We start from the raw sequence: 25,078 nt of genomic DNA on the forward strand, positions 1-25,078 counted from the left end.
AAAAAATTCTTCCCTGTGAGGGTGGTGAGGCACTGGAACAGGTTGCCCAGAGAAGCTGTGGATGTCCCCTCCCTGGAAGTGTTCAAGGCCAGGTTGGATGGGGCTTTGGGCAACCTGGTCTAGTGGAGGGTGTCCCTGCCCATGGCCGGGGGGTTGGAACTAGATGGTCTTTGAGGTCCCTTCCAACCCAAACCATTCTGTGATCTGTGACCCTGCACCCAGCGGGGCTGTGGCACACGTGGTAGGTGGCTGCTGCCCATTCTGCTGCCCACCCCATGCTGCCCATGTCTGTCTGCAGCCCCCGTCAACTGTGGCGTGAAACAGAGAGGGGCTGCGTTTTTCCCTAGAGGATGAAATTAAAAAAATATCATTTTCCGTCTCCCCTGGCGGATGTACCCAGTGTGCTTTACACGCCGTGTACCTCACAAGGTCTGCCATGTACCCAGCAAGGTCGTCGGTGCTGGCATTGCTGGATGGGTACAGAGCCGAGGAGCGTGATTTCTAACTGGACGTGCTGTGCTAAAGGTTGCTTCTCTCAGAGCGCTGGTTTTGCTGCTGAAGCCATGTGTGCGATGAAACAGAAGGGCCGGCAGCCTTTGGCCTTGGGTTTCACGCACAGTGATGCCCACACAGAGCTGTGCCTGTGCGGGTGGGAGGCAAGGCTGTATTTTGCACGCAGACCTGCACGTAGTAAAAAAATGAAGAGAGGACTGAGGCGTGTGGATCTGCAGAGCGCACCCGGGATGCATGCTGCAGTTGGTGAGGCTGCAGAATATTCCTTTCTGCCCAGGGAAGGTTAAGGGGTAGGTAGTACAGTTTCATTTCACAGTTCAGCGTATTTTGATTGCTCTGTGTGCTCTTCCTCAGCCTTTGATGATGCCTTGGTTAGAAAAGTGCCCACTATCCTGCCAATTAGTGCTCCCTGTGCTCACAAATATTAAAAAGGAAAAGGAAGATGACAGATCTCTAGTGAAGTCCCAGGACTGGTTCTAGCAAAAAACAGATCTAGGTTCTGACCTGCTGTTGTTGCAGCCCTCGCAGGCCAAGCATGCTGTGCGGCATGGGCTGCTCGCTGCAGCGAGGTGTGTCACCCCTTTTTGTTCTGCAGCTCTGCTGAAAGCAGATGGCAAATTAGAATCACAGAATGGTTTGGGTTGGAAGGGACCTCAAAGATCATCCAGTTCCAACCCCCCTGCCATGGGCAGGGACACCCTCCACTAGACCAGATTGCCCAAAGCCCCATCCAACCTGGCCTTGAACACTTCCAGGGAGGGGGCATCCACAACCTCTCTGGGCAACCTGTTCCAGTGCCTCACCACCCTCACAGTAAAGAATTTCTTTCTAACATCTAATCTAGATCGACCCTCCTTCACCTTAAACCCGTTACCCCTTGTCCTGTCACTACACTCCCTCATAAACAGTCCCTCACCATCTTTCCTGTAGGCCCCTTCAGGCACTGGTAAGCCGCAATTAGATCTCCCCGGAGCCGCCTTTTCTCCAGGCTGAACAACCCCAACTCTCTCAGCCAATTAGACCCCAGGTGTTGTGCCAAATTCAGGGGTGAAGCTAAGCTCATGTAATTTATACATTTTCCTGGATTCCTTAAAGTTAAAATCATTCTGGTTACACCAATTTTTACACCTACACTTGCTCTATCCACAGTTTTGCCCATCCTTCACTCATCACCTCTGAATCTGGCCCTCAAGCTAAAGGAGAAAATGGGGTTTACAAGCCCAGTCCCAGCTTCATACAGCAACTTCTCCCCTTGCGCCTCTTCCCAGTATACTCTTCTGCTTTTCCTCCCGGCAGTGTACCAGCAGGACTTTAACCTGGCTTGAACTTGGGGCTCCACACAGAGCTGTCTTGGCCAGCGGGAGCGTGTCAGTGCCAGCTTTGCGGACGTTACAAATAGATGATGGGTCCTCAGCTGGAATCCCCCAACAAAATGCTGTTACAAAGAAATCCCCATCCAGAACGTTATTGCAAGAGCTTGTAGCATGGCAATGGTTTTTGGCCATTTCTGAATCTGGGTTTTCACATACTGTAAACTGATGAATTAATTGCAGCCAGGAATAATTAATCGCAGCCAGGAATATATCCTTGAGCTGCTATGAGCAGTGCTAAGAAAAAAAGCTCACTCGTTAAAACCAGTTTGCAGTCTCCCACAGACCAAGTGTGAATACTCCCTTATGGCCAAATATCATAATACAGCAGTACCTTGTAATGTAGTCTGTTTCCTGTGTAAAATCCTTTCACTCACTGGAAGACTCTGAGCAATCATCAACAAAATACTTAGCAAAAAAAAAAAGAGGTGTGTGGGAAGCAGATGTCAATATAACACAATATTGCTTCTGCTGCAGGAAAAGATGGAGGAGCCGCTGCGTGCTATGGCCATGGCATCGCTCTTGCCTTTGGCTGGATGCAGGTGAGGAGCATCACACCGATGCAGAGCTGTAGGGGCTCCTGAAAGCCCCGTGTAGGGACAGCAATAGATGGCGAGGTTCAGGAGGGGAGGGTTTGAGAGGGGAGCGGCAGTGCTCTCAGCCACCTCCCGGCATCCCCACCCGCTGCCCACGGAGACCGTTGCCTGTTTCAGACCAAATTGTATAGGACTCTTCATTCCACCTCTTCCATCTTGCTTTTTGTAAGTTTTTAAAAAAACAGCTGTTAAAATAATTTCTGTTGAACCAAATATAAACAAATAACTTGTATGTGATGGGGCTAATTCATAATTTAGCAGTTCTAAGCAGGAGCCCAAGTCTGATTGCGTCGTCCTGTCGGCAGTAACTCCTTTGCCATGTTGATGCTGTTTTTCACCAACCACGAAGTGCGCAGCAGGGAATGCCCTTGTGTGTCAACTGACAGGTCAGCCCAACCTGCTTTGACTCAGCCATTCAGGAAACTAAAAGTCAAACAGCAGGTCAGGAGCGTGCAAAATAGATCTGATATGAATGATTGTTTATTTTGCTGTATTAATTTGTGGTAAGATGATCTCAGGGAAGAGAAAATTACTGTTCCAGATAAAAAAAGAAGGCAGGTTTTTTGTTTCCAATCAGTTTAAACCATCACAATTTCCAAATGTCCTGTCTGTATTCTTGTGAAATAGATAATTTTTTTGCAGCGCATTATCAGCAATTTTTACATATTGTCATGGATGGCTCTGTCTCACCTGCTGCTGTGACCAATGCCTTGTCTTTACTTCTCCTGAGGTTCTTGGAGAAAAATCCTAATCAGGACATGCGCTTAAAAATCAGTTTTAAGCACTCAACCATTACCATCCATTTCAGAAGCAGCTGTGCACAGATAGGAATCCAACCAAATAAATTCCTGGGTAGGCCGGCTTTGAATTTAGGCTCACTGGTTTTTTGAAAGTAAGCTTTACCCGGTGTCGCACAGGTCAGCATTCGCTATAGTTGGGTAGCTTTCTTTGCCTCTCTTTTATTTCCTTTGTTTTTACGTAAGAACAGAGGAAAGCCTTAGAGATGCTTGTGTATGTTGTGTTCCATCTTCCAGGTTCATGGAATTAAATCCACAGTTCTGCTTTCATGTGGCGATGGAGGAGCCGACCAGTGGAGGCAGGAGAATGGAAAACACTGGCCTGGAGGAAAGAAGGCAAAGAAATACCCCAAAATTGCAGCAGTGATAAATAAGGCAGAACGGTAGTGGAGAGCCATGAAACAGGATGAGAGTGAGTAAGAGAGAAAGAGAGAGAGAGAGAGAGACGTTCCTTTCCTGATGGGAAAGAGCCTTCAGTGCCGGTCGCGTGTTGCTATTTCTGACACTGGGCAGGGGACGGGGAGGGCAAACCCTTCTGCATCAAGGACAAGGGGCAAGCACTGAGTGTCTACTTCACAAAATCCAGTTTTTATGAGGACTAAGAAGATAAAATGCCTGGTATGCTCGAGGGGCAGGGTGATGGCAAAGATCAGAGGAGTTTTCCTTCCTACTTGTCTTCCTATGTGGCCCAAGGTTATTTAGCTAAGCTTTTAATACACAAATGGGAATTTTGCTGAATGACTCTCCAATATAATTCTTTAAGCAGTTTTTTTCTTCTGTCTTGTCTTTTGTTTGTTTGAACTACCCATAAGCTGTGATTCAATAGCAGATTTTTAAAGAATGACTTGCTGGTGTGGGTTGGGGTTGCTCTGGTCAAAGAGGTGGTTTGATTTTTTCTGGCCTGCTTCCTGGGCTGGGGGACGGAGCACCAGAGGCAGACGCTGGTTACAGCATGAATGAGCACCTGATTCCTGGGTTGTCTTCTGGGTGGCATAGCTGCATTTCTTTTCCATGAGAAAATGAAATTGGAGTCTTATTATGGGCAGCTTCTGAGTAATGCAACTTAAGCAAAATTTGAATAGTCTTTTTTTTTGGTCCAAAAAATGAGGTAATGAGGAAAAGAACAGAGACTGTCAGGCATTTAACCCCTCCTTCAGCTCTTGCAGCATGAAGTATAACAAGGACAAACTGAAAGGTAATTTCTGCTCTCTAAGATCAGGTAAGAATTGCTAGAGCATCCTCAGAGCTGCAGCAGCTGTAGACCTTTAACTAGATGCAAGGTGTGCAAGCGAACATTAGAAAGCAGATCCAAGAGGGCCTTGAGCCCAAAATCTTAAGGTGACTTGTTTGAGTTCCGTGTTCTCCCCCAAACTAACAGAAGATACTTACTCCTTTTTACTTAAAGCTTTCAGCTACTGCAGTTACAACACTGATACTTCTGCAGAAGGTGCAGTATTGCATCTTTGGGGATATGAAAGCCTCTAAGCACAGTTAGAGCTAATTTCTGCACAGCTAGGAGCCTTGCAGAGGGAAATCAGCTGTAACAAACAGGCTGCAGTGTGTTCTGGATGTATCAGCAAGGCACCCTGCTCTTCTGCGGGCATTGCTGCTTCCCTCTGCCCACAGTCCACCCACTGCAGAAAGCCAACAAAAAGAAAGCATCTGGCTGTAAATGCAACAAGACCTCCTCAATGAAATTCTGTGTATTAGGAAACATCATCTGGCAGACAGATATGTTCGGAAATCCCTATTACAGCACTCGCCAACACCTGGAGCAAACTCCAGTGCTATCTATTTGTTGTTGAAAGCCACAGGAGATGTAATTTATGCCATTCTTCAGCTCTTCCCTGCAGATCCCATAGCCTGTTTGAAATAATGAGAGAGGGCTGAACCCACACGGCTTGCTTCTTTAAACCCATCAACAGAGAATTTTATCATCTAAAGGACTGAGAGTTTCTTCTCCCTGAATCCATCTGTCCTGCTAGTTAAAAACTTTGAGGCAGTTCTTGCCCACACAAATGGATTAGTCCTCCTTGAGTAAACAACTAATCCTCCAAAGTTTAAAATATATTTAAAGATACAACTTAAATTAATATTGAGGGTTTCAATTTATCAAAGGTATAACATTGAGGGCAACTGCACAAACCCTCCTGGAGAAAATACTGTTATGCGAGATTTTACAGCATTTTGTCATCATGTGAATTTTTTTTCAAGCAAGGAATATTTTCCATTCATATTATCAAAATGTGTAGATGTGGCACTTTTAGCAACATGGTTTAGTGGTGGAGTTAGCAGTGTTAGGTTTACGGTTGGACTCTATGATCTTAAAAGTTTTTTCCAACATCATAAACAATTCTATGATTCTATGAAAATATCAAAAAACATGATGAATTTTGGCAAAATGTACTGCAAGTCTTACTTGGTGGCACATTATGGGTCTGTTTTGGTAGCTCAGTAAGAAAGATATTCTTGCTCTTGCACAAATGTGGTGTCCCCTTAACTTTTATTGAACATCTTTAAGAATAAGGTTTAATAAAGCTGAAGCTATGAGTTACTAATGATAAATGAGTTACTAATGATCTTTAAGGTCCCTTCCAACCCAAACCACTCTATGATTTTATGAGTCTGTAATTCTATGGTAAAGGAACACAACTATTTTGGGGTCTAACAACATAAAACAGCATCAGGTTGGTCAACAACTTTCTTTTTTCTCTTGGAACAGAGTGAACCAAATGGCCAAACTGATCCTGACCGTTGAGTTTCCAAAGGTTAAGCTCAGCTACCATGTGTAGGAGGAGCAAACGTAAACCTACCAGAAAGGACATTTGCAATGTATGAACAAAATTGGTGCAGTTAATGCTGTTATTCTGCTGACTCCAGACCTTCCTCATTTTGCTTTGGCCAGGGGCAGAGTTTATGAGGTGAATATGAATTTAGAGAAGCTGGGTGGCTATAGAGTAGATCTTCACTTTGGCTTTTAAAATAAGATTACTTTGCAACATAATGGCCAGTTTTGCTCCTTTTTAGTGTACTAACAGCTAGATGTCCTTTTCTCATGATTATTTTTATTTTCATAACAAATAACCTCCCCTGTTCCTCTTTTGTTCAGTATTGTTCTCTTAAACATCCATTGTATGCAAGTGCGTGCACACACGCACACGCACAGCGCGTCCCTGTAACACAACGTCCTGCGGCCATCCGCACCAGCTGACAAGCGTTAGAGCTGCCGCTGTGCTCTCAGCTCCTCTGGTGGGGCCAGCCAGGGCCTTCAGATGCTGCCGGCCCCGGCGGAGAAATTGCATTCACTCACTGACTATTCCAGTATGTTGCTAACAAAGAGCAAGAAATTGCAGGTCTAAAATTCCTGGAAGGGAGCCATAGAGTACTGGCTGTAGCTCCTAAATATTTTATTTTGTTGTTTATAGTAATTTTTTTTTTTCCTAAGGCTCCCATATTGACCTATGAAACGTCTAGGGCACTTGGATTTCTGGACTGAAAGGCATTTAATAAAAATTGAAATAGAGCCTTTCCTATTTTTTTAAAAAAGTTCTCAGTTCATTTTGCAACCTCTGCCACATGCAGAATGCACGCTTGTGTGGTGTGAAGGTCGCGTCTGAACTGGTCCATAGTGTTCTGTAATTTCTTTGTGTGTGAGGATTTAGAAATAAAAGTAACTGGCCTGGACAATGCCCTGCCTCAGACCACATGCAAGATGATTTTTTTTTTTAATTATTGTTTTATTCTACTGTAGACTATATCTTTATGTACACATATACATTCTGTATTTATATTTATATATATAAAATATATAATTTTTATACTTTATCATTATGTTCCAATGAACCATCCGATACAGATCTTGGGCAAAGCAAGGTGAGTTCTTGAATTCCAGTGGTTTAATTTTTCGAAGCTTTAAATCAGCACTCTCCCTTCAACTGTTGATTACAGACTAGATTTTGGTATAGTATATCTCCTATACTAAGGAGAATTTTCGCATGCTGAATGGCACATGAATTGTCCATCCACAAACTGAAGCTGGGACCTGGGCAGAGAAAAAATAGAAAACTTCACAAAGAATGAGGCTCCGAGAAAGCATTTTCTAAAAGCTGCATTCTTTTTTGTGTGCTTTTCCACCAGTGCATTAGAAAAATGTCATTTATAACCTTTTGAACAAGCCAAATCTCCCTTCGTCAGGCCAACGAAGAAAAAAATCCAAGTGTGGTAAGGAAGGCTTTAGAAAATCAAATGATGGGAAAAATATCTCCATCTTACTCAACTGACCCTGCTGTTGAAGCTGTGGTGCTTGCTAGAAGCCTCAGTGTGCCCTCAATCAGCCCCCCTCTCTGCCAGTATACTATTAGAAAACATTTTTACTAATCCCACTATTCACTGCTGTTGTGGAAACCAGCAGGCTCACGAGCAAATCCACCCGCTAGTATTTTTATCCTATTGAAAGCACTACCTTATCGGACATAATTGAAACGGCTCATGTGCGATGTGAAGAGCAAGTGGGTTTTACCAACACTCATGCCAAAACTAAATATGGATTAAATTGCCCCCCTGCCAGCACAAAGTGTGCATTGTGTGGCTTTGCTCGGCAGAACCCAACCTCAGCTTGCTCCGTGCCCGATACAATACCACATGCTCCCTTCAATACCCCTTTTTTAAAAGGGCAAAACAAAGCAGCAGTGTCTGCACTGGAATGTGCTGCAGGTAGCGATCTGAACCTCCATCACCGAAGTCAACGAGAGGATTAATTGAATGCACAAAGGTTGTTGCTTGGCGGGACTTCACAGGAACGCAAACCGAAGGCCCTCAAAGAGCCCACAACAAAGGGAACAGCCATACGATCTCACACTCACGGGAGGATGAAGAGCGTCGGATTAAGAGCTTGGCCTACCTTGGAGAAAAGGCAGGAAACACTGTCGTACAGAAAGCAATGCAAGCAGGGAAAAGATTTTGGGGTGAGGTTTTTTGTTTTTTCTACAGACCTCTGTTAGGAAGATAGTTGACTAGAAAATTGCAGCCTTGCTAATGACATTTACATAGTATCTGATATGATCAATGTCTATGCAAGTTTTATGATCACATATATCATGTGTTTTGAGTTGTATTTGGTTTCCAGATAGAATAGAAACCTGTTCATAAATTCCTGTTTTTAGCTTGGGTTTTTTTTTTTTTAATTTTTATTTTTGGCAGGGGCACACCATTGCAATCCTAGCAGTGCTGAACATCACAGAGCTCAACACAAAGTGGTAGGAACGAATTAACAAACATGCCATGTGCTACTTTGCCGACTTGCAAGCATTTAAATGAACTAGAAGGATGCTTAGGTGGGCTGGGGATGTGGGCTGCTGCCATTGTTGACAGCCTGGGCAGAAGACCAGTAGAAGACTACTCAAGAGTGCAGCACACGGTCACGGTCACATTAGGAGACCTTGCTATTCTGGGAAGGTGTTCCTGAGTAAGCTCTCAATTGTGCACTTAAAAGACTGGAGAAGTAACAGCAATATACAGACAAGAACCAATGTGAAATTTGCTGCACTAAACTAGAGATGGGGGCAGAGCACCTTTCAATTTCTCAAACTTTCCCAAAAAAACCAGTAGTGCTACAAATTCTGCACCACAGCCAACCTGACTTTATGTTACCTACCATCCTTAACTGGAGCCAGTTTCCAGTCACTGCTTCTTATGTCTTTACCATAAGAAGTCATGTAATTATCTGCAATTATCAAATTACTTGTTCTTCTCAGTCCTCTACTCTTGTCAGTCAAACCATGCTGCCACCCCTTCCTTAATCATTTAAATTCCCATTTGAGTAACATTTTCCTGAATCTTTTCAATATATAAATCTTCCAGACAAGGTTTGAAAAATGGCCTACATAATCACGGGTATTCAGTCTTCTCTATTGATATTCTCTAATTCCCTCTTTCTTCTTTCTTCAATCAAGGTTTGAAACCACTCTTGGCTTCTGCAGTGCAACACAAGTGCAGGCTGTGGTGGTGCTAATCAGGGGCCATCCTTAGGACATCCTCTCATTATTTACATATCTGTCTTGGCTGAAACAGTCTACTGTGTGGAGCGCTTGGTTTTCTTTTCGAAGGCATTGTACAGATAGCAATCTATGCTGCTTACCAGCTTTTTTTTTTTCCTTTCTTGAGAAACAAAATTTTGAAAAGATTTTGAAGCACTATGATTTTAAGGATGGATCTTAACTTACTGCTTCTTCAAGGTCCTCCAGCTTGAGGAATGATACTACTGTTAAACAGCAAGCATCTCAAGACAAAAATGTACCAAATTACACCATAATTTTAAGACAATTAAACCATTCCATTAAACCAGGGAATTCTAACAATAATAAAAGATTTGATCACTAATTTTGTATAGAATGCTATTGTTAATTTAAGACCAACAAACCAAGACTGGTTCACATAACATTTTATTCACAAGTAGAAAAAGTATTACAAAATGATTTGTACAAGATTTTAATTTACATTCCTTAAAGGAGTATTTAAAAGAGCACTGTAAGTCCCTAGGTGTGATATGTGGGCAGTCCAAATGCAGTGGTAGTGTATGTTTTCTATTGGCATGTACAACATTGCTTGCCACAGGCAATATAAAAAAGACCAATTTGGTTAAATTAAGGAAAAAAGTATATACACAATATACACATATATTTAAAAAGCACTCTCTTCATTTTTTTCCTCCCAATTTGCTCTCAAGCTATCTGTCACTCATTTAAAGAAATGAGTATTTTTCTCTAGAGTTGCCGGACAAAAACAATTATACAAAGTGTCCAATGGGAAAACATACTTACTGTGGCAGATGCTGGCAAAACTTTTGAACATAGCATTTTAAAGAACTGTTATTAGTGAAAAGTTAAATCTCCCTATGTTCTAAAAATATCTTGCCATATACTGAAATGCACATTGGATTTTTTCTATTTACAAAGTATATACAAAGAAGCACACATCTCTTCATGCACAGGTAGTGAAAAATAACATTTTGTCATGTCTTAAATGGATGAAAGTATCCAAAGAAATTACTCAAAACTATTTTTATTTGAATATATACTTTAAAGTAATTAGCTGAGTACTTGTACTCCCTGTGTAACTGCATATTATTCTGTGAGTGACCAAATGGTGGTATTTACTTCTTAAAAAAAAAATAATAAAATCACTTACATAATTTCTTCACTTACTTTGGTTTCAATTTGACAACTGTTATTCATGGTTTTTGCACACAGGAATAATCTTATTGCTTTTCAGCTGAAGCATCTTCCTGCCTTGGCTTCCTGTACTGGCTTTAGCTGTTCTTGTGCAGGTTCAACCTTCTACTGGGTGCTTCCAAGCAGGAATCTTTTTCCATTATGGAATATGAATACTGTCTCAACATTTCCATTGCCACACAAACCATGTGTGGAAAGATGAGTAATATTTATTGCAAATTTGCATTTGTTTTGCTGATTGCTTTGCTTTTGTCAAGGCACATTGGGTACTTTAAAGAATAATTGCTGGAGTTCATCACTGACAAGTTTGAGCCTGTTGAATATAATGAATCAGTAGAGGTTACTGGGATTACTCACAGAAGTGAAAACTATTTTAGGGATAAAAATGGCTGCAGAACAAATGGTATTATAGGATGTGGTGCAATGAACTGCAGTTAAAAAAACCTTAAAGAACAGCAATGAGAGAGTTGATAAATTACTAGGCATGCATGCAACTTTGAGGGTTCAATTCAGAGGTTTTTTTTTTTAAATTTTATGAATTTTGATATTTTGTGTGGAAAAATTGGATTTAGACAATACTACAGTGAGAACGACAGAGTGACATGAATGAAAAGGTCTGCTAAATGAACGAATTAGGTCACCATGAAGCTTGACCCTTGTAAATAATGCATCACTAAAAAAACCCAACTGGTAATAGTCTGATTGTATGAATACTTTCATGGCACACCTGCTATAGTTTGACATTTTGATGTGACAGTTAATTACATTTATTTCAACATCCAAAAATTACATGCTATAACAATAAGTGCTGTATTCCAATACTGTGACTACCAACAACTTCCCTATCTATACGGCTGACTTTCATTAAACTAAATCTAATTTAAAGCTAATCTCCTGCTACATTTAACAAAACAATGCCCCCTCCTACAAATGTAATAACTGGATGGAGGGGACTTCAACCATACATATTGTAACATGCAAATTCTTTAACTCCCCAAACTAGCTTATTGACTATAATGTAATATATAATAAAAGCTTCAGTTTATCAATAGGTGATCCTTGCATAAATAGAAATGTTTATTTTTTTAAGTCCTTCAACAGCAGGAAACTCAGTTAAAATTAGAAACAGCCAAAAAAATCCTAATGCATGCATAAATCTGCAAGCAGAATAACTGGCAAAGTCTTGTCCCACGCCTTCTGACATCTGTAGCCGTATTTAAGATATCCACCTAAACACACTGAAGTATTTATATTTCTTGCTGTATTTACACATACTTTTAAACTCACTCCATTAGACTTTTTGAGAATCTGAGGGAATAGAAGGTTCTTTTTTAAAAAAAGATGCAAAAGGTCATAAATCTGCTCTTGGTTCTCCCAGGATGCTCCTCGAAGTTTCACTTTACAGCTGTTATAGCTCAGATGCAACTGCTCAGAAGGTGTGAAATGATGCCATTTTTTTTCCAGCTGATTTGAAACCATGCAATACTGAAGACCAGACTATGATGACAATCAGCAGAGGAGCATTAGGGAAGCATTCAGCTTAAGTGCTGACAGAAATAGCTTGGTTTCCTGAAAGAGACAGAATAGTAGTTATATAAACTCATAAAAACCCTGGATATACTTTTATACTTGACTAAATACTAAAAAAATACAGCTATACTTAGAGCTTGCTGTAAAAATTCACCTAAACCTGAAGACTGAACCTGTATTAAAATACCCATTTAAAAATTTATATGCACAGAAATAAAAATATGAGATCTTCTGAATTTATTATATTATTTATTTTTAATATAATAAATAAAAGTATGGCCCTATACAAGACTAATGCATCCACAAGTACTAAAAGACCATCTTTCCCTCCAAATATTTCAAAAAGACAAGAAAGATGAAGGGCAAATTGAAGAAAAAGAGGTAGACTGAGACGAAATAATTTTTTTGGAGTTGTATAGTTGCTGAGAGTTAAGTCTGAAAACATATCTCAGGTAAGCCTAGTCCTGATCCTGTCCCTCAAATACTACTTAAATTTCTCCATCAAAGATGCATACATAATGATGCAGTACAGAGTATGAATATGTAGAAATTGTACAAAATGACTCAGTAAAGTCTATTAAAGGAAAAAAATGAAGAAAAACCTAATCCACCGAAACTGTCCTGCTTATTCAGAATTATACACAAATCTCAAGAGGAATACATAATAATAAAAAACTATCGAATACAGGATTTTGAAATGTCAGAAAAGATTTCTACACACACGTATGAATCAGTAAGACAATTTACAATATATATATTGTAACAAACATGGTGAAATGCAAGTTAATTTTTATAGTGATATTTTGAAATTCTGCGGTTCCTCTCATCTAGAAAAACTCTAAATAATATGAATCACATATCTCTTAAGTTGATACTGATTTTAGTGGGCAAAAACCCTCACAAATGAGTTTCTGATTTTTTAAAATCTTGTTAATATGGAAATATATTCCCTTAAAACTTTGAGAGAGCATTCAAGTTCCACTGATAACCGTTGAAAAACTGGGAACTAGCAGCATCGAGATCTGCAGTCATAGTCATGTCATTGTCCCTTCCTACATATACCTAAAATTACAACTATCACCTAATGGTACTTGGCATATACCAAAATGAAACTATGCCAATTGCTATCTGGGCAGTTAGTGCCAGACATTAATGACTATTCATATTCCAGTGTTACAGACAAACCTATATATTGTAAATAATATTGAGAAAAATCTGTGTGACCTAGATAAGGTTGATATTTCTAGTGACAGCAGTAGATTTACAGGTTGATATACAAGTTCCATTGAAGTCAATGGCAAAAAAATTCTTGACTTAGCAGCCTGTTTACCTCCCTTTCTCCTCCTGAAAATATCACCTAAAGAATTGTGGCTTGATTTATAAAGAATTAACTATCACACTTACATGTTTTCAGAATATGCATATTTTTTTGTTAAATACTAATTACTCTCTACTTCTTATTTGAGAACAATATGAAAGTGGCATGCAAACCAAATGGAAGAGGATCAAAGGAAGGCAGTTTTATTTCTGCAGATGGCCCAACATTTTCATAATTACAGATAGCATAATTTTCTTAATTACATTTGATGGATTATTAATACTAGTGGCAACTGCTTCTGTTCCTGCCTTTGTATACATATACAAGAGACTATTTCAGCTTTCCAGCCACAGCCTGCATAATCCTTGAGTAACACCAAAACTACATATGCCACACTTTGGGATCCTTTCACAGATGAGCTACTTGTTGCTCGATTGGAGAAAATTCCATTTTAAAAATACAGAGCACAGCCAATATTCAAGAAGATATAATGATGAAACAGTAGCAGAGTGACTTGTTGTGATGGTTACATTGTTATGCAGTAGGGATGATTGTTTATTACCTCTTCTTATTTTGACCTCAGACCTGTGAATTAGAACACTTGAGCTTTCATAGATTAAATTATATTTTATGGACAAACTTACGGAATGTTTCATCTGATGACATGGGAATAAGAATGGCATTAAAAAGCATTTGAGATTCTCTCTTCTGTTTCTGCTACTGCTGTAATAACTTCACAGAGAAGGCTTTGTAAGTATTTTTTTGATGAACACTTGCATGTCTTTTATGCTCTGTTTACAATGAGCAAAGACAAGTCCTCAGTTCTTCCCTCATAAACAAGGACTAGGCTCACATAATAGTTTGGTCATAAGGTTATTAAACTGATTTTTTCCCCCTGAAATTTAATGTGAAAAAAAAATCTGATAAAAAGCTGACTGGTGTACAGACTTAACCCTGTATTCTAGTTCACATTATCTCAACATTACAGTTTGAGTAATTGCACCTTTCAAATTCAGTCAATGATTTAAAAATGTGAAACTGTTGGATCTCTTGTAGAGTTTTAATTTATTGCAGCAATAGCTAGGTGTAACCTGTGGAGAAACATAACCCTACAACTTTTTACAATGCTATTTTATCTAGCTCTACGTGCCTTGAGTACTCATTCTCACTCCTTTGTAGTTACATTTTTTACCTCTTTATCAGTCTGTAGAGTCATTTGCTGTTCCATTACACTTTGTCTTTGGCTGGGTTTCAGCAACCACTGAGTTCTGAAGTGATGAAACTTCTACGGATGTTGTATGTTTGGAGATTTCAAAGGACTTTGCAATGTTTCCATCAAGAGACTTAGCTGAAATAAGTACTTCACTTAGATCCTGGTTATTATCCGACTCAACAGTGGCTGCATTTTCAGTCTCAGGACTGCAGGATTTTGCAGATCCTCCAGCCAGTTCTGAATATGATTCACAGAAAGAAACACTGTCACAACAAGCTGAATTTTGCATAAGAGGCCAAGCATCTGAAATGTCTCCACAGGCAGAGTGTGAAAGAGAACCCAGGAAGGTAGGAATCATTTCTCCAACAGAATCAGAAGCCCTGCAAAAGGATAAAAGACACATGGTTGCGAAAGCACTCCAGAAAATATTACCAGTATTGTAATTATTGTTGATAATAATGATAGGTATTTCAAGAAGGTTTACCAGGCCTATATTAAGTTAATATTGTAGAGGCATCCTGTACAAATTCTTTTTGAAAAGGAATAGTTTGTTCCTCACCTGGAAACAAAGCAAGCTCTGGAAAACACTACTAAAGGTAAAGAGGATGCCTAGAGCCCTTCACACTCTGAATTCAGGGTTTTAGAAAAAATGAACTACAGTTGGGGTTGTTCACAGTCTAAAGGACAGAAATACAATAAAAAAATACTATAGTACTGTTCAGATACAAAGACTGCTTCAAAAAGGAAGGAATTTATTTGTTCTCAATGCACTGGGGGGGCGGTTGTGTTAAGACAAAATGTAACAAGCTTAAATTGCAGCAAGAAAGATGTTTGGGAAGACCGTGGAATCTCCAACACTAGGTTTTTTCCAAAAAAAACCCCAAAACCAGGCTAGACAAATATGTAGTGGAAGTAAAAGAAGTGGTTCAGACTGGGAGAAGGGAATAGACAACAAGACTGCTTGAAACTCCTTCTATCTGTGTGATTTCATATTGAACATGCTTTCACTTCAGATTTTTCAGTTTCTTCTGTCTAGTCTTCATAACATGAAAAGTTTTTCACCTGTTCTATTTCATGTGGAAAGGACAGAATATTAATGAAGGGCAAGGATTTTTAATTCTCACAAGGATTATTTTTATTTTATGGAAAATGGAAGAAAGTGAAAGTAGAAACTCAGTAGGATGTTTCTCAAGTGTATTTAAGGTGCATGATGATACTGACATGTCTGAGTGCACTATACATGCTTACCTCTGTTGAAAGCCCAGTAATGTTTTTTACTATAGTATACCAAAATAAATATTAAAACCAAAAAGGTACACCAATGTTTTATTTCCAAAAACTGTCTACAGATTTATAAAACTGTAAAGGCTATATTAAGTCTGATATACAGTAATAATTTGTGTGACAAAACTCATCCCACATTAATGTTGCCTACAAAAAAGTTTAAGTAGTTTTACTCATTTTTAAAACATGATGCTTTAATAGCTTTGATATACACACAAAGCATTTTTATAGACGAGGCCAAAAGTCAGGACATTGCACCACAATTGAAGGAAATACATTATTTTGGCAAAGGAAATTGGAGCAAACTCCATTTCTACTGGAAGGAACCACGGGATCTTTGATGTCCGCACAGCATGGATATGAAATTTATTTTTAAAGCCTTAACCAAAAGATCCCTCACAAAGTACACAACTCTCAGTTTGTCAGCCTTGGTGGTATAAAAGGATGACTCAACCTTGCTGGTATTTAAACAAGTTGTTATAGAAAATTTAGGTATTTTCTATCTTGTACTTAGGTCACTAAGTCACCTAGAATAAACAATGCATATGAAGAAGCTGCCTCTACATTTTTAGTTACATTTGGCCATAAGAACAAAACAGCTGGAGACCAATTTAAACCTTATATGGAAAACGACTGTAGCTAAAAGAAATAAATGCATCCTGTGTTAAAATCTGTAACCAGGAAACTCTGAATGACACCATAAATTGTATATATTTAGCTCATGGCACTGCTGTAGAAATAACTACTCTACTACTGTATTTATATGCAGCTGATCAGGAGAAAGTAATGGCTATAATCTGGTAGAAATTCAGAAATAGTAGATATTTAAAATCTCACAGTCATTAAGAGTTTCTGAAAAAAGAAAATCTTCACGACACTTCTACACTGTACCTTAATCCCCCAGATTCAAGGATTTATGCAGCATCTTGCTAACCCATAGCAGAACAGGGGGTCACCAAAGCCTCTAAGGTACCACAGAGTAAGAGGAAGACTATCTGCTTGTAAGAAAAGTCACTTCCCCTTCAGAGAAACTGATATATCAAGTCAACATTTTGTAAGTACTACTTAAAATTGATTTTTCACGATAAACCTGTTTTTGCACAAAGCGGAAGGATACAGTTCATCAAAATCCCTCATTCCACTCCAAATGGCTGTTGTATCTGTATAAATATGACTGCATAAAAAATATTCAATGTTTAACAGACATTTATAAAACTAAGTTACCTTTCATTAAGCGTAGTCTGTGAGTGGAAAGCACAACTGTGACTGCTGTGTTCCATGCTACAGGTTTCCTCACAGCACAGTGATGGAATCAAGTGAACTGGTCCTAAGGAATGAAAATTAATTTAATAATGTTAAAAGTATTAAAGCTCTGTATAAACTTAAGACATTTTTTTATTGCAAAAAATTGGATTGAGAGCAGCCCTGAGGAGGATGACTTGGGGGTGTTGGTGGATGAGAAGCTCAACATGAGCTGGCGATGTGCGCTTGCAGCCCAGAAAGCCAACTGCATCCTGCATCAAAAGAAGTGTGACAAGCAGGTCAAGGGAGGTGAGTCTCCTGCTCTACTCCACTCTTGTGAGACCCCCACTTGGAGTACTGCATCCAGCTCTGGGGGCCCCAGTACAAGAAGGACATGGAGAGAGTCCAGAGGAGGGCCATGAAGATGATGAGAGGGCTGGAGCACCTCTCCTATGAGGACGGGCTGAGAGAGTTGGGGTTGTTCAGCCTCGACAAGAGAAGGCTCCAGGGAGACCTTAGAGCAGCCTTCCAGTACCTGAAGGGGCCTACAGGAAAGCTGGAGAGGGACTGTTTACAAGGGCATGGAGTGATAGGACAAGGGGGAATGGCGTTAAGCTGAAGGAGGGTAGATTTAGATTAGATGTTAGGAAGGAATTCTTCACTATGAGGGTGATGAAGCACTGGAACAGGTTGCCCAGAAAGGTTGTGGATGTCCCCTCCCTGGAAGTGTTCAAGGCCAGGTTGGATGGGGCTTTGGGCAACCTGGTCTAGTGGAGGGTGTCCCTGCCCATGGCAGGGGGGTTGGAACTAGATGATCTTTGAGGTCCTTTCCAACCCAAACCATTCTATGATAAAAAATGGGTTCTTTAATTTATTACCTTAAAATTAAATTACTTATAAAAGTCAAGCCCTTTCTCCAGGAGTAATTTAAATGCCAGTCATGAGCATCTACTTTTAAAATCCATTTGCTTTTCAATTAGATATGTATGAGAGAAAGCACCACATTCTGAGTTAACGTATTTGGATGATATTTAAGCTGGTGCTCATGTTAAAATATGCATTTGTTAATGTCATAAATGCATCTGCTCTGAAAGGACTTCACAAAATCTTAATGATTTGAATTGTTCAGGTTGTTAATGTCCTTTAGAGTTCATATCACATTCTTAGATACTGTCCAGTAAATCCTTCACACTAACTTAAGTCTCAAAGCTAGACACAGTGCTGTTTTTATCAGAAAGAAATGAGATTGACATTAAAAGCTATTTTTTTAAGTGAAGGGTCATTGGAATGAAAACAGGAAAAAAAAATCATAACCAAATAGCTACTGAAAATTTCTATCTGCTTATTGAGAAATTAGCCTAGGACAAAAGGTAGATTGACAATGTTAGGTCTATAGTTAAAGTTAAATATCACAACTCAAGTGTTTGATAAATGTTAGATAAATGTTCATCATGTCATAAAGTCAGCTTTAAGTAGACCTAACATACCACATGTCTGTGACGTGCTTCTCTGGCACTGGCAACATGTTCTGTGGTCATATTCATTTAGCCGTGGTCTATCAAAACATGACAATTCAGAACCATTGTAGTGAATGTCTTGTGATCTCAGAGACCCTTTGGACAAAATGAATAAAAATATATTAGTAAATGATACCCCTTTTCCTGTTCAGAGCCTCCTATCTTCATAGAATGCTTAGATGTCATACTATACAGTATATATGCTATATACAATAGTATATATAGTATACTATACAGATCTTATGTTTTCCAACTGAAAGATCCACAATGATCATGTGGTTTCATATAACACAAACCACAGATTTTGCAACAAACCCTAGAACAGCTGGTTCAACTACAGCCTCTTCTAGGAAGATGTCTGCTCGCTCTTTGATGATTTGAGAGTGTATTGTATCCACTGTTACATTTTCTCAGTGTTTAATGATTCTCAGTGATTCCCATCTGAAATTTTCCACATTCAGCTTTCAGCCAGTGGGATGTTGTTTATGTTATCTTAAAAAGCAGACTTCCTTTAATCTGTCTAATTGTAGGCCAAGGCAAACGAGTTACTAAACTTCACTAACTGAAGTTTGAATTCACTGTGTCTGAATTTCTCAAAACTTAAATTGTAAAGCATCTTCTAGGTTAGGAAAAATTCTTTCAATGCCTCTCTCAATCTTATTATTTTTGCTTGTGCTGTAAGCAATAATAACATCATTTCTTCCTAGATATTATTCTTGCTTGATATCCAGGGTTCATTAGATGCTATAAACATATAATAATAAAAGGGTTTTTAAATTATAAATGGGAACAAGAATGCTTTTCACTTTTCTCTTTCTTAATTTAAATTAAGGGGCAGAAAATGTTTATTATAAACAAACTGAATTACATTGATTAGCTGTTATGTTTTGGGTTTGGTTTTTTTGTTTGTTCTAATTTACTAATTTAACTTAGGCATTTAATTTATCTTGAATATGCCCATAAAAACAAAATTGTTAATGACAAATCTGCTATCTACGCTGGCCACATTCATTATCTTGATGAGCTGATCTGTGTTTCACAATAGCACGTGATGCACAGATCGTCCAAAACTGGTATTTCTGCATTGGCATTGCAACTCTATAATGATGTCCCAGCCTGGATCCCAAATGGTACAAATATATCTGTGCAGCATCTAACATAGTATGGCACAGAATTAATGCAATTGGACTATTTCTGGACATCTGCACATCATTTTCTCAGTACAAGCTGGAACATCCACACTGAACTGGCAAACTTGTATGGAGTCTTGGGCTTCTGCTACCTTGTTCATCTCAATGCTAAACCTGCTTCAATGCTGTAGACGTTTCATTTATTTACCTAGAGAGATCTGCCAAACTAATACCAGTATATATATATTACAAAGAAACAGTAATAATTGGAAACTCACAGCTTGGTTTCTTCTCCATAAACTGCCTCTTACAATAGATAACACAAAGAATAAGAAGAGCTAAGAGCACTGTCGCAAGTGCGCTGCATATAACAGCTGCTAGAGCAGTGTCTCGAGGGCTGGAAGCAGTTGAAGGGATCTTCACAAGATTTACCTTGGTGGTACCTGAAATATAATTGAATAATAATTAAGGCGAATTGTAAACATTTCAGGAATATAGTCATGTAAATGAAAGTCTAGGAAATGGAAGAGGTTTGCAACACAGAAAAAAAGGATGTTCCATCTGCTAATGTATAAACTTTAGTTGCACATATAAAGAAATATCATTATCAGCAATGACATTATGAAAAAAATCTTTTAAAAATGTATTGCAAAATGAGTGATAATGAGTGGAGATGCTCACAAACACATTCTGACTGTACATCACAATGGAATCAGATCTTGACCATGAAAACAAAGACCTCTCAGTTTTTAATGTCAGATGATTTAATACGGAGAACATTTCCTAGTGTATAGTTGAGAAAGGTATCCACTAGAGGGAGTCACAAATACATGAACTTCTCTTAATAAGGAAACTTTCTGAGAACTGAGACACCCACAGAAGTTCAAATGCTGTCAAAGGTATCATTTTGCTTGGTTGCCTATGTATGTGACAAGACCATGGTCATTTCTAACTGTGCTAACTTTTTTTATTCAGTGATAGTTTTTAAATATAATACCTCTAGTAGAAGTTCAACAGATTGACTTTATACCCATAAAGTCCACAGTAAAGACTTAAGCAATGTTTCTAGCTTTGACAAACATTGTTACTTTTAGGTGGAAAGTGAAAAAGATTTTAAAAGTATCAAAACTTTAACTACAACTATTGAAACTATCTTAAATTACAAATGGTCTTTTAAATTTAAATTCTTTTTTGACAACTTATGAATTTTGATAGCTCATCTATTTAAAGCCATCTGTTAAAGTCCACATCAATTCAATAACACTTTATCAGAAAAAGGAATAAAATGTCATTTCTCTGACAGCAAATTTAAAAAAAAACACAAACCATATTTTTTAATTTATAAAAGTAAGTTAAATGTGCCTATTTACCCCAGAAAATCTTTGGTTAAAACCTAAAGACTATAATTTCCTAAGAAATGGTCCACGCAGTCATAAGTTTAAATTAGAAGATAAATGTCTGCCAGAGTATATTAAAATCACTAATCAAATTGTACATACATACAATTGTTTGTTATCTTAACTGCAATATAATAATAGGAGGAGAGAACTTACTAGCTTAGTGCAATCCATGGGATTGTATTACTAAGGAATAATTTTCTGAAATAATTATGGTATTTTCTCTACACACATCACATGTGGGCACCAAAGCATTTACAACACCATATTGCTTTGTTATAATGGCCAGATTGCCAAAAAACTAGGTTTATTTTGAAAGTCAACTTCATTCCATCCAATTCTGAGTCTTCAGACCACTTAAGAAAATATTAACTTTTAGGACATAAAGAATCCAAAATTAAAAAAAGACACCTAATATATTAAATAAAAACAATTTATGTGGATTATAGTATCATGTAGTTGCTGTAAGTGAGGGAATATAAAAAAGTGGGGAGGTCAGATCACAGCTATTAATCAGAAGAAAGAATGTTTAGCTCTTAATTTCCTGATTTCAATGTGAAGAGAAACAAGTGTTACCGTATTTACATCTGCTTAAATACTTGTATTTACCTTTGATTTGTACTATTATGTTCCACTGCCACATCAAAAGTGTGAAGAGCAAATTTATAGCAGATCTTTTTTATATCCTTTTAACTTGCCAAATTGGACAGAGTGGAGCTACTGGAGAGAGTCCAATGAAGGGCCACAAAAATGATTGAGGAACTGGAGCCTCTCTCCTATGAGGAAAGGCTTGAGAGAGCTGGGACTGGTCGGCCTGGAGAAGAGAAGGCTCAGGGGAATCTCATCAATGTGTATAAATCCTTGAAGGGAGGGTGCAAAGAAGACAGAGCCAGGCTCTTGTCAGTGGACCAGAGGCAATGGGCACAAACTGAAACATGGAGGATCCCTCTGAACATCAGGAAACACTTTTTTAACTGTGAGGGTGACTGAGCACTGGCACAGATTGACCTCCTTCTTTGGAGATGCTTAGAAACCATCTGAACATGGTCCTGGGCAACCAGCTCTAGGTGACCCCGCTTGAGCAGAGGGGTTGAACCAGATAATCTCCAGAGGTCCCTTCCTACCGCAATCACTCTGTGATTCTGAGCTATTAAAATACAGCAGATCTCAAAACTCAAGTCAATAAAGAGGCTGAAGTCTCTCTCCTACATGCACTAGAAATACATTTTGAAACTCTTGTCCTCGTACCAAAATGTTATCTTTTTCATTATCATAATAGATGGTCTATTATTTGTGTTCCACATAACAGAATAGAACTCCAATTCAGGATCTCAGGTACTTTTCCTCTTAAATAATTATCACCTGTCCTTCTCTTTATGTTCTTCTATAATTCCCATTACTCACAGAGCTAAGTTGTATGACCTCTTTTCCAAATCTTCATTGTTATTTAGAAGAAAAAGCAACCAATGTCATAATCTTTTTGTCATAACTTGAATCCTCTTGGCAGGAACATTGCAATCTTCCACAGAGAAAACTTTTCACTCAGTTTCTAGGATTCTTACAGCTGTAGTTTTAAGTTTATAGTTTTAACAGACTGCAGAAATTTCTGCTTGGTATGTAAAGTTCCAGGATATAATTTTGTAGGAAGCAGTAAAACTATATAAAAAAGTAAATGTCTATAACGCAGTGTGTGCTGGCTTTGGCGTGAAAATCAACAACTGTGCTTTGATACCGGGTTTTCAATTTTAGTCAACTGCCTGATCTAGTCTTTAGAAGATTATAGACAGCCTCGACAAGTATTTAAAAAACAACACAATAAAAACCTGATCAGAACATCTTCAGATATTTTTCATATCAATATACCTACTTGTATCAATGTACCTAACTAAAAGCACTAAACAGTTCTTAGAAATTAGGCCTTCATAATTAGTAGAAAAAAGAATTGTTAATTTTGAAAGCAAAACAAGAACAAAAGCACTGGAGGTGGAGGTGCTATATTTTTGTCTCTCGCCCTTTGCTCACAAAATACATCTATTTGCAAGTATAATTACATATTACATATTCTGGGAAATTATAAATTATATCTATTTCTTTAGTGCCCATCAGCAATATCCAAACTGGAAATACAGTGATTCTATTTTAAATAGGAATGGCAAGACTTTAAATTTATTTTAGCCATCTAGTTATTTAACATTTATTTTATTTGGTTGATTTTTTTTTTTTAACTTGAGAAAGCAATTTTCTATTACTGAGAATGCCTACCACTCATCTTCACCTTCAAAGAACTTTTTGGAATAGCTAGTGTGAGCAGTCCATTGTAGTGTAGCTCTAATTATAATGATAGTGATCTTCCCTGCAGAGACCAACATTTCAGAAGTGGATTGCTATTGTAGAAGCGGCCCGTTGGGCATTGCTGAACTCTGCTTTTCAGTGTTACTCAGATATGTATGTATTTTCACAAACTCTCTCTTTCTTTTCAGGCTCACAGACTTAATGGTCCCATTTCAGTAAAGCAAGGAGGTGCATTTTAAACTTTAAACTTGTACTTACATCTATTAACTGATTACATTATTAAATTTAAATATGTAATTAAATAAACACTTTGTGAATTGGACATGATACATCAAGAAAGGATGGAGAAGGTTCACAATGTTTTATGATTCTGGAAAGCATGTGCATATTATGTATCACAAAAATAAAACAAAAAATATATTTTATTTAAGAAATAGATTTCCTTTTCTAAGTCTGAGTTCCAGCATATTCTGGAAATGTGCTAGTGTCAAAGAAAAATTACCCAAAATACCAAGCTGTCTCCTGCATAATTTTGAGCAGTAAGCCTAAATACACATTCTTCCCTTAATTAACCAATAGTACATGGTAAGGTCAGTATATGCAAAGGTGTGGTTCTTAAAAGCAAGTAAAGTTTCTATTAATCCAAATTGGTCAAATAATAGCAGTAACTCAGCTAATATGGAACATATGAATCCCAGCTGTATCACTGTAACTTCTGCCAATAAACAGAATACTTGAATTTTCAGCCTATTATACCAAATAAGCAGAGACATGACAAAATGTAAAAAGACTTCCTTTATCACTTATTTCATGTTTATTTTCTCAGATTTTTTTTTTTCAGAACCATGATTAGTTACAGTCACTACTGGAATCAGCATGCCTAAAAAAAAAGCTTTCTGTGGTAGCTTAACCAGGTGAAAACAGAACATGCAACATTTTACATTTTTCCCAGGGAAATAATAATAATAATAAACAACAACAGCAGCAACAACAACAATAATAATCATCATCATCAAAATTGAGGGGGATAAAATGTGGAATATTATGTTCGGTTTTCTTTCTTACCATGTCAAGTCAATGCTAACCCAAAGAGGCTTTACTCAATGAAACAAAGCTAATCAAAACTCCACTTAGATAGAGCTAACATGGTAACGTTGGACCGAGTGCCATCTTTTACAATTAGGATTGAAAATAAGATACAGAAGTAAATTAAAATGTTGTTAATTCCCAGAATATGGGTATTTCTGGTCAAGAGAGGGGAAAGTTGCACTTGCCTGTTATAAAAAGTGTTTGCCCATTACCTTTATGTTGATTGGCCCAAGTCAGTGGTATCAACCTTAATTTGACAAGAATTAAGGGCTCAGACATACTCTCAAGTTACAATAATTTAACGAGATACTGCCTGCCAGCTGAATTGCAGTGGCTATCTGTATGTGTGCTCTTCATCTATGGAAAGTGTAAGGCAATGTGACTTATCTTGAAACGACTTCATTTTGAAAAAAAAGATTAAAAGATGTTTATGTTCATTTAAAAGTAAAAAGGCAGCACCTCTACCTAGTCCATATATTATATATGTGTATAAATATATATAAAGTACATGTGTAAATATACTGATGAGTGTTAATATCAATGGAAAGTAAGTCGTCCTGA

General features: G+C 38.1%; 1 protein-coding gene across 4 annotated transcripts in view; it reads right to left on the bottom strand.

Annotated features, from left to right (window-relative positions):
- Positions 1 to 9,700: 9,700 nt before the first annotated feature.
- TNFRSF19 (TNF receptor superfamily member 19) overlaps positions 9,701 to 25,078 on the bottom strand; it is a 60,978-nt gene continuing 45,600 nt past the window's right edge. For all 4 annotated transcript variants that reach the window (XM_075742173.1, XM_075742175.1, XM_075742172.1 and 1 more), the window contains 5 exons: positions 20,018 to 20,182; positions 18,580 to 18,705; positions 17,075 to 17,177; positions 14,546 to 14,946; positions 9,701 to 12,074 (listed from right to left, as the gene is read on the bottom strand). In XM_075742173.1, coding sequence (XP_075598288.1) covers positions 14,553 to 14,946; positions 17,075 to 17,177; positions 18,580 to 18,705; positions 20,018 to 20,182 — 788 coding nt within the window. In that variant the 3' untranslated portion in view covers positions 9,701 to 12,074; positions 14,546 to 14,552. The remainder of the gene's footprint in view (positions 12,075 to 14,545; positions 14,947 to 17,074; positions 17,178 to 18,579; positions 18,706 to 20,017; positions 20,183 to 25,078) is intronic.

The sequence above is a fragment of the Balearica regulorum genome, chromosome 1 (genome assembly GCF_011004875.1).
Source record: "Balearica regulorum gibbericeps isolate bBalReg1 chromosome 1, bBalReg1.pri, whole genome shotgun sequence".
NCBI lineage: Eukaryota > Metazoa > Chordata > Aves > Gruiformes > Gruidae > Balearica > Balearica regulorum.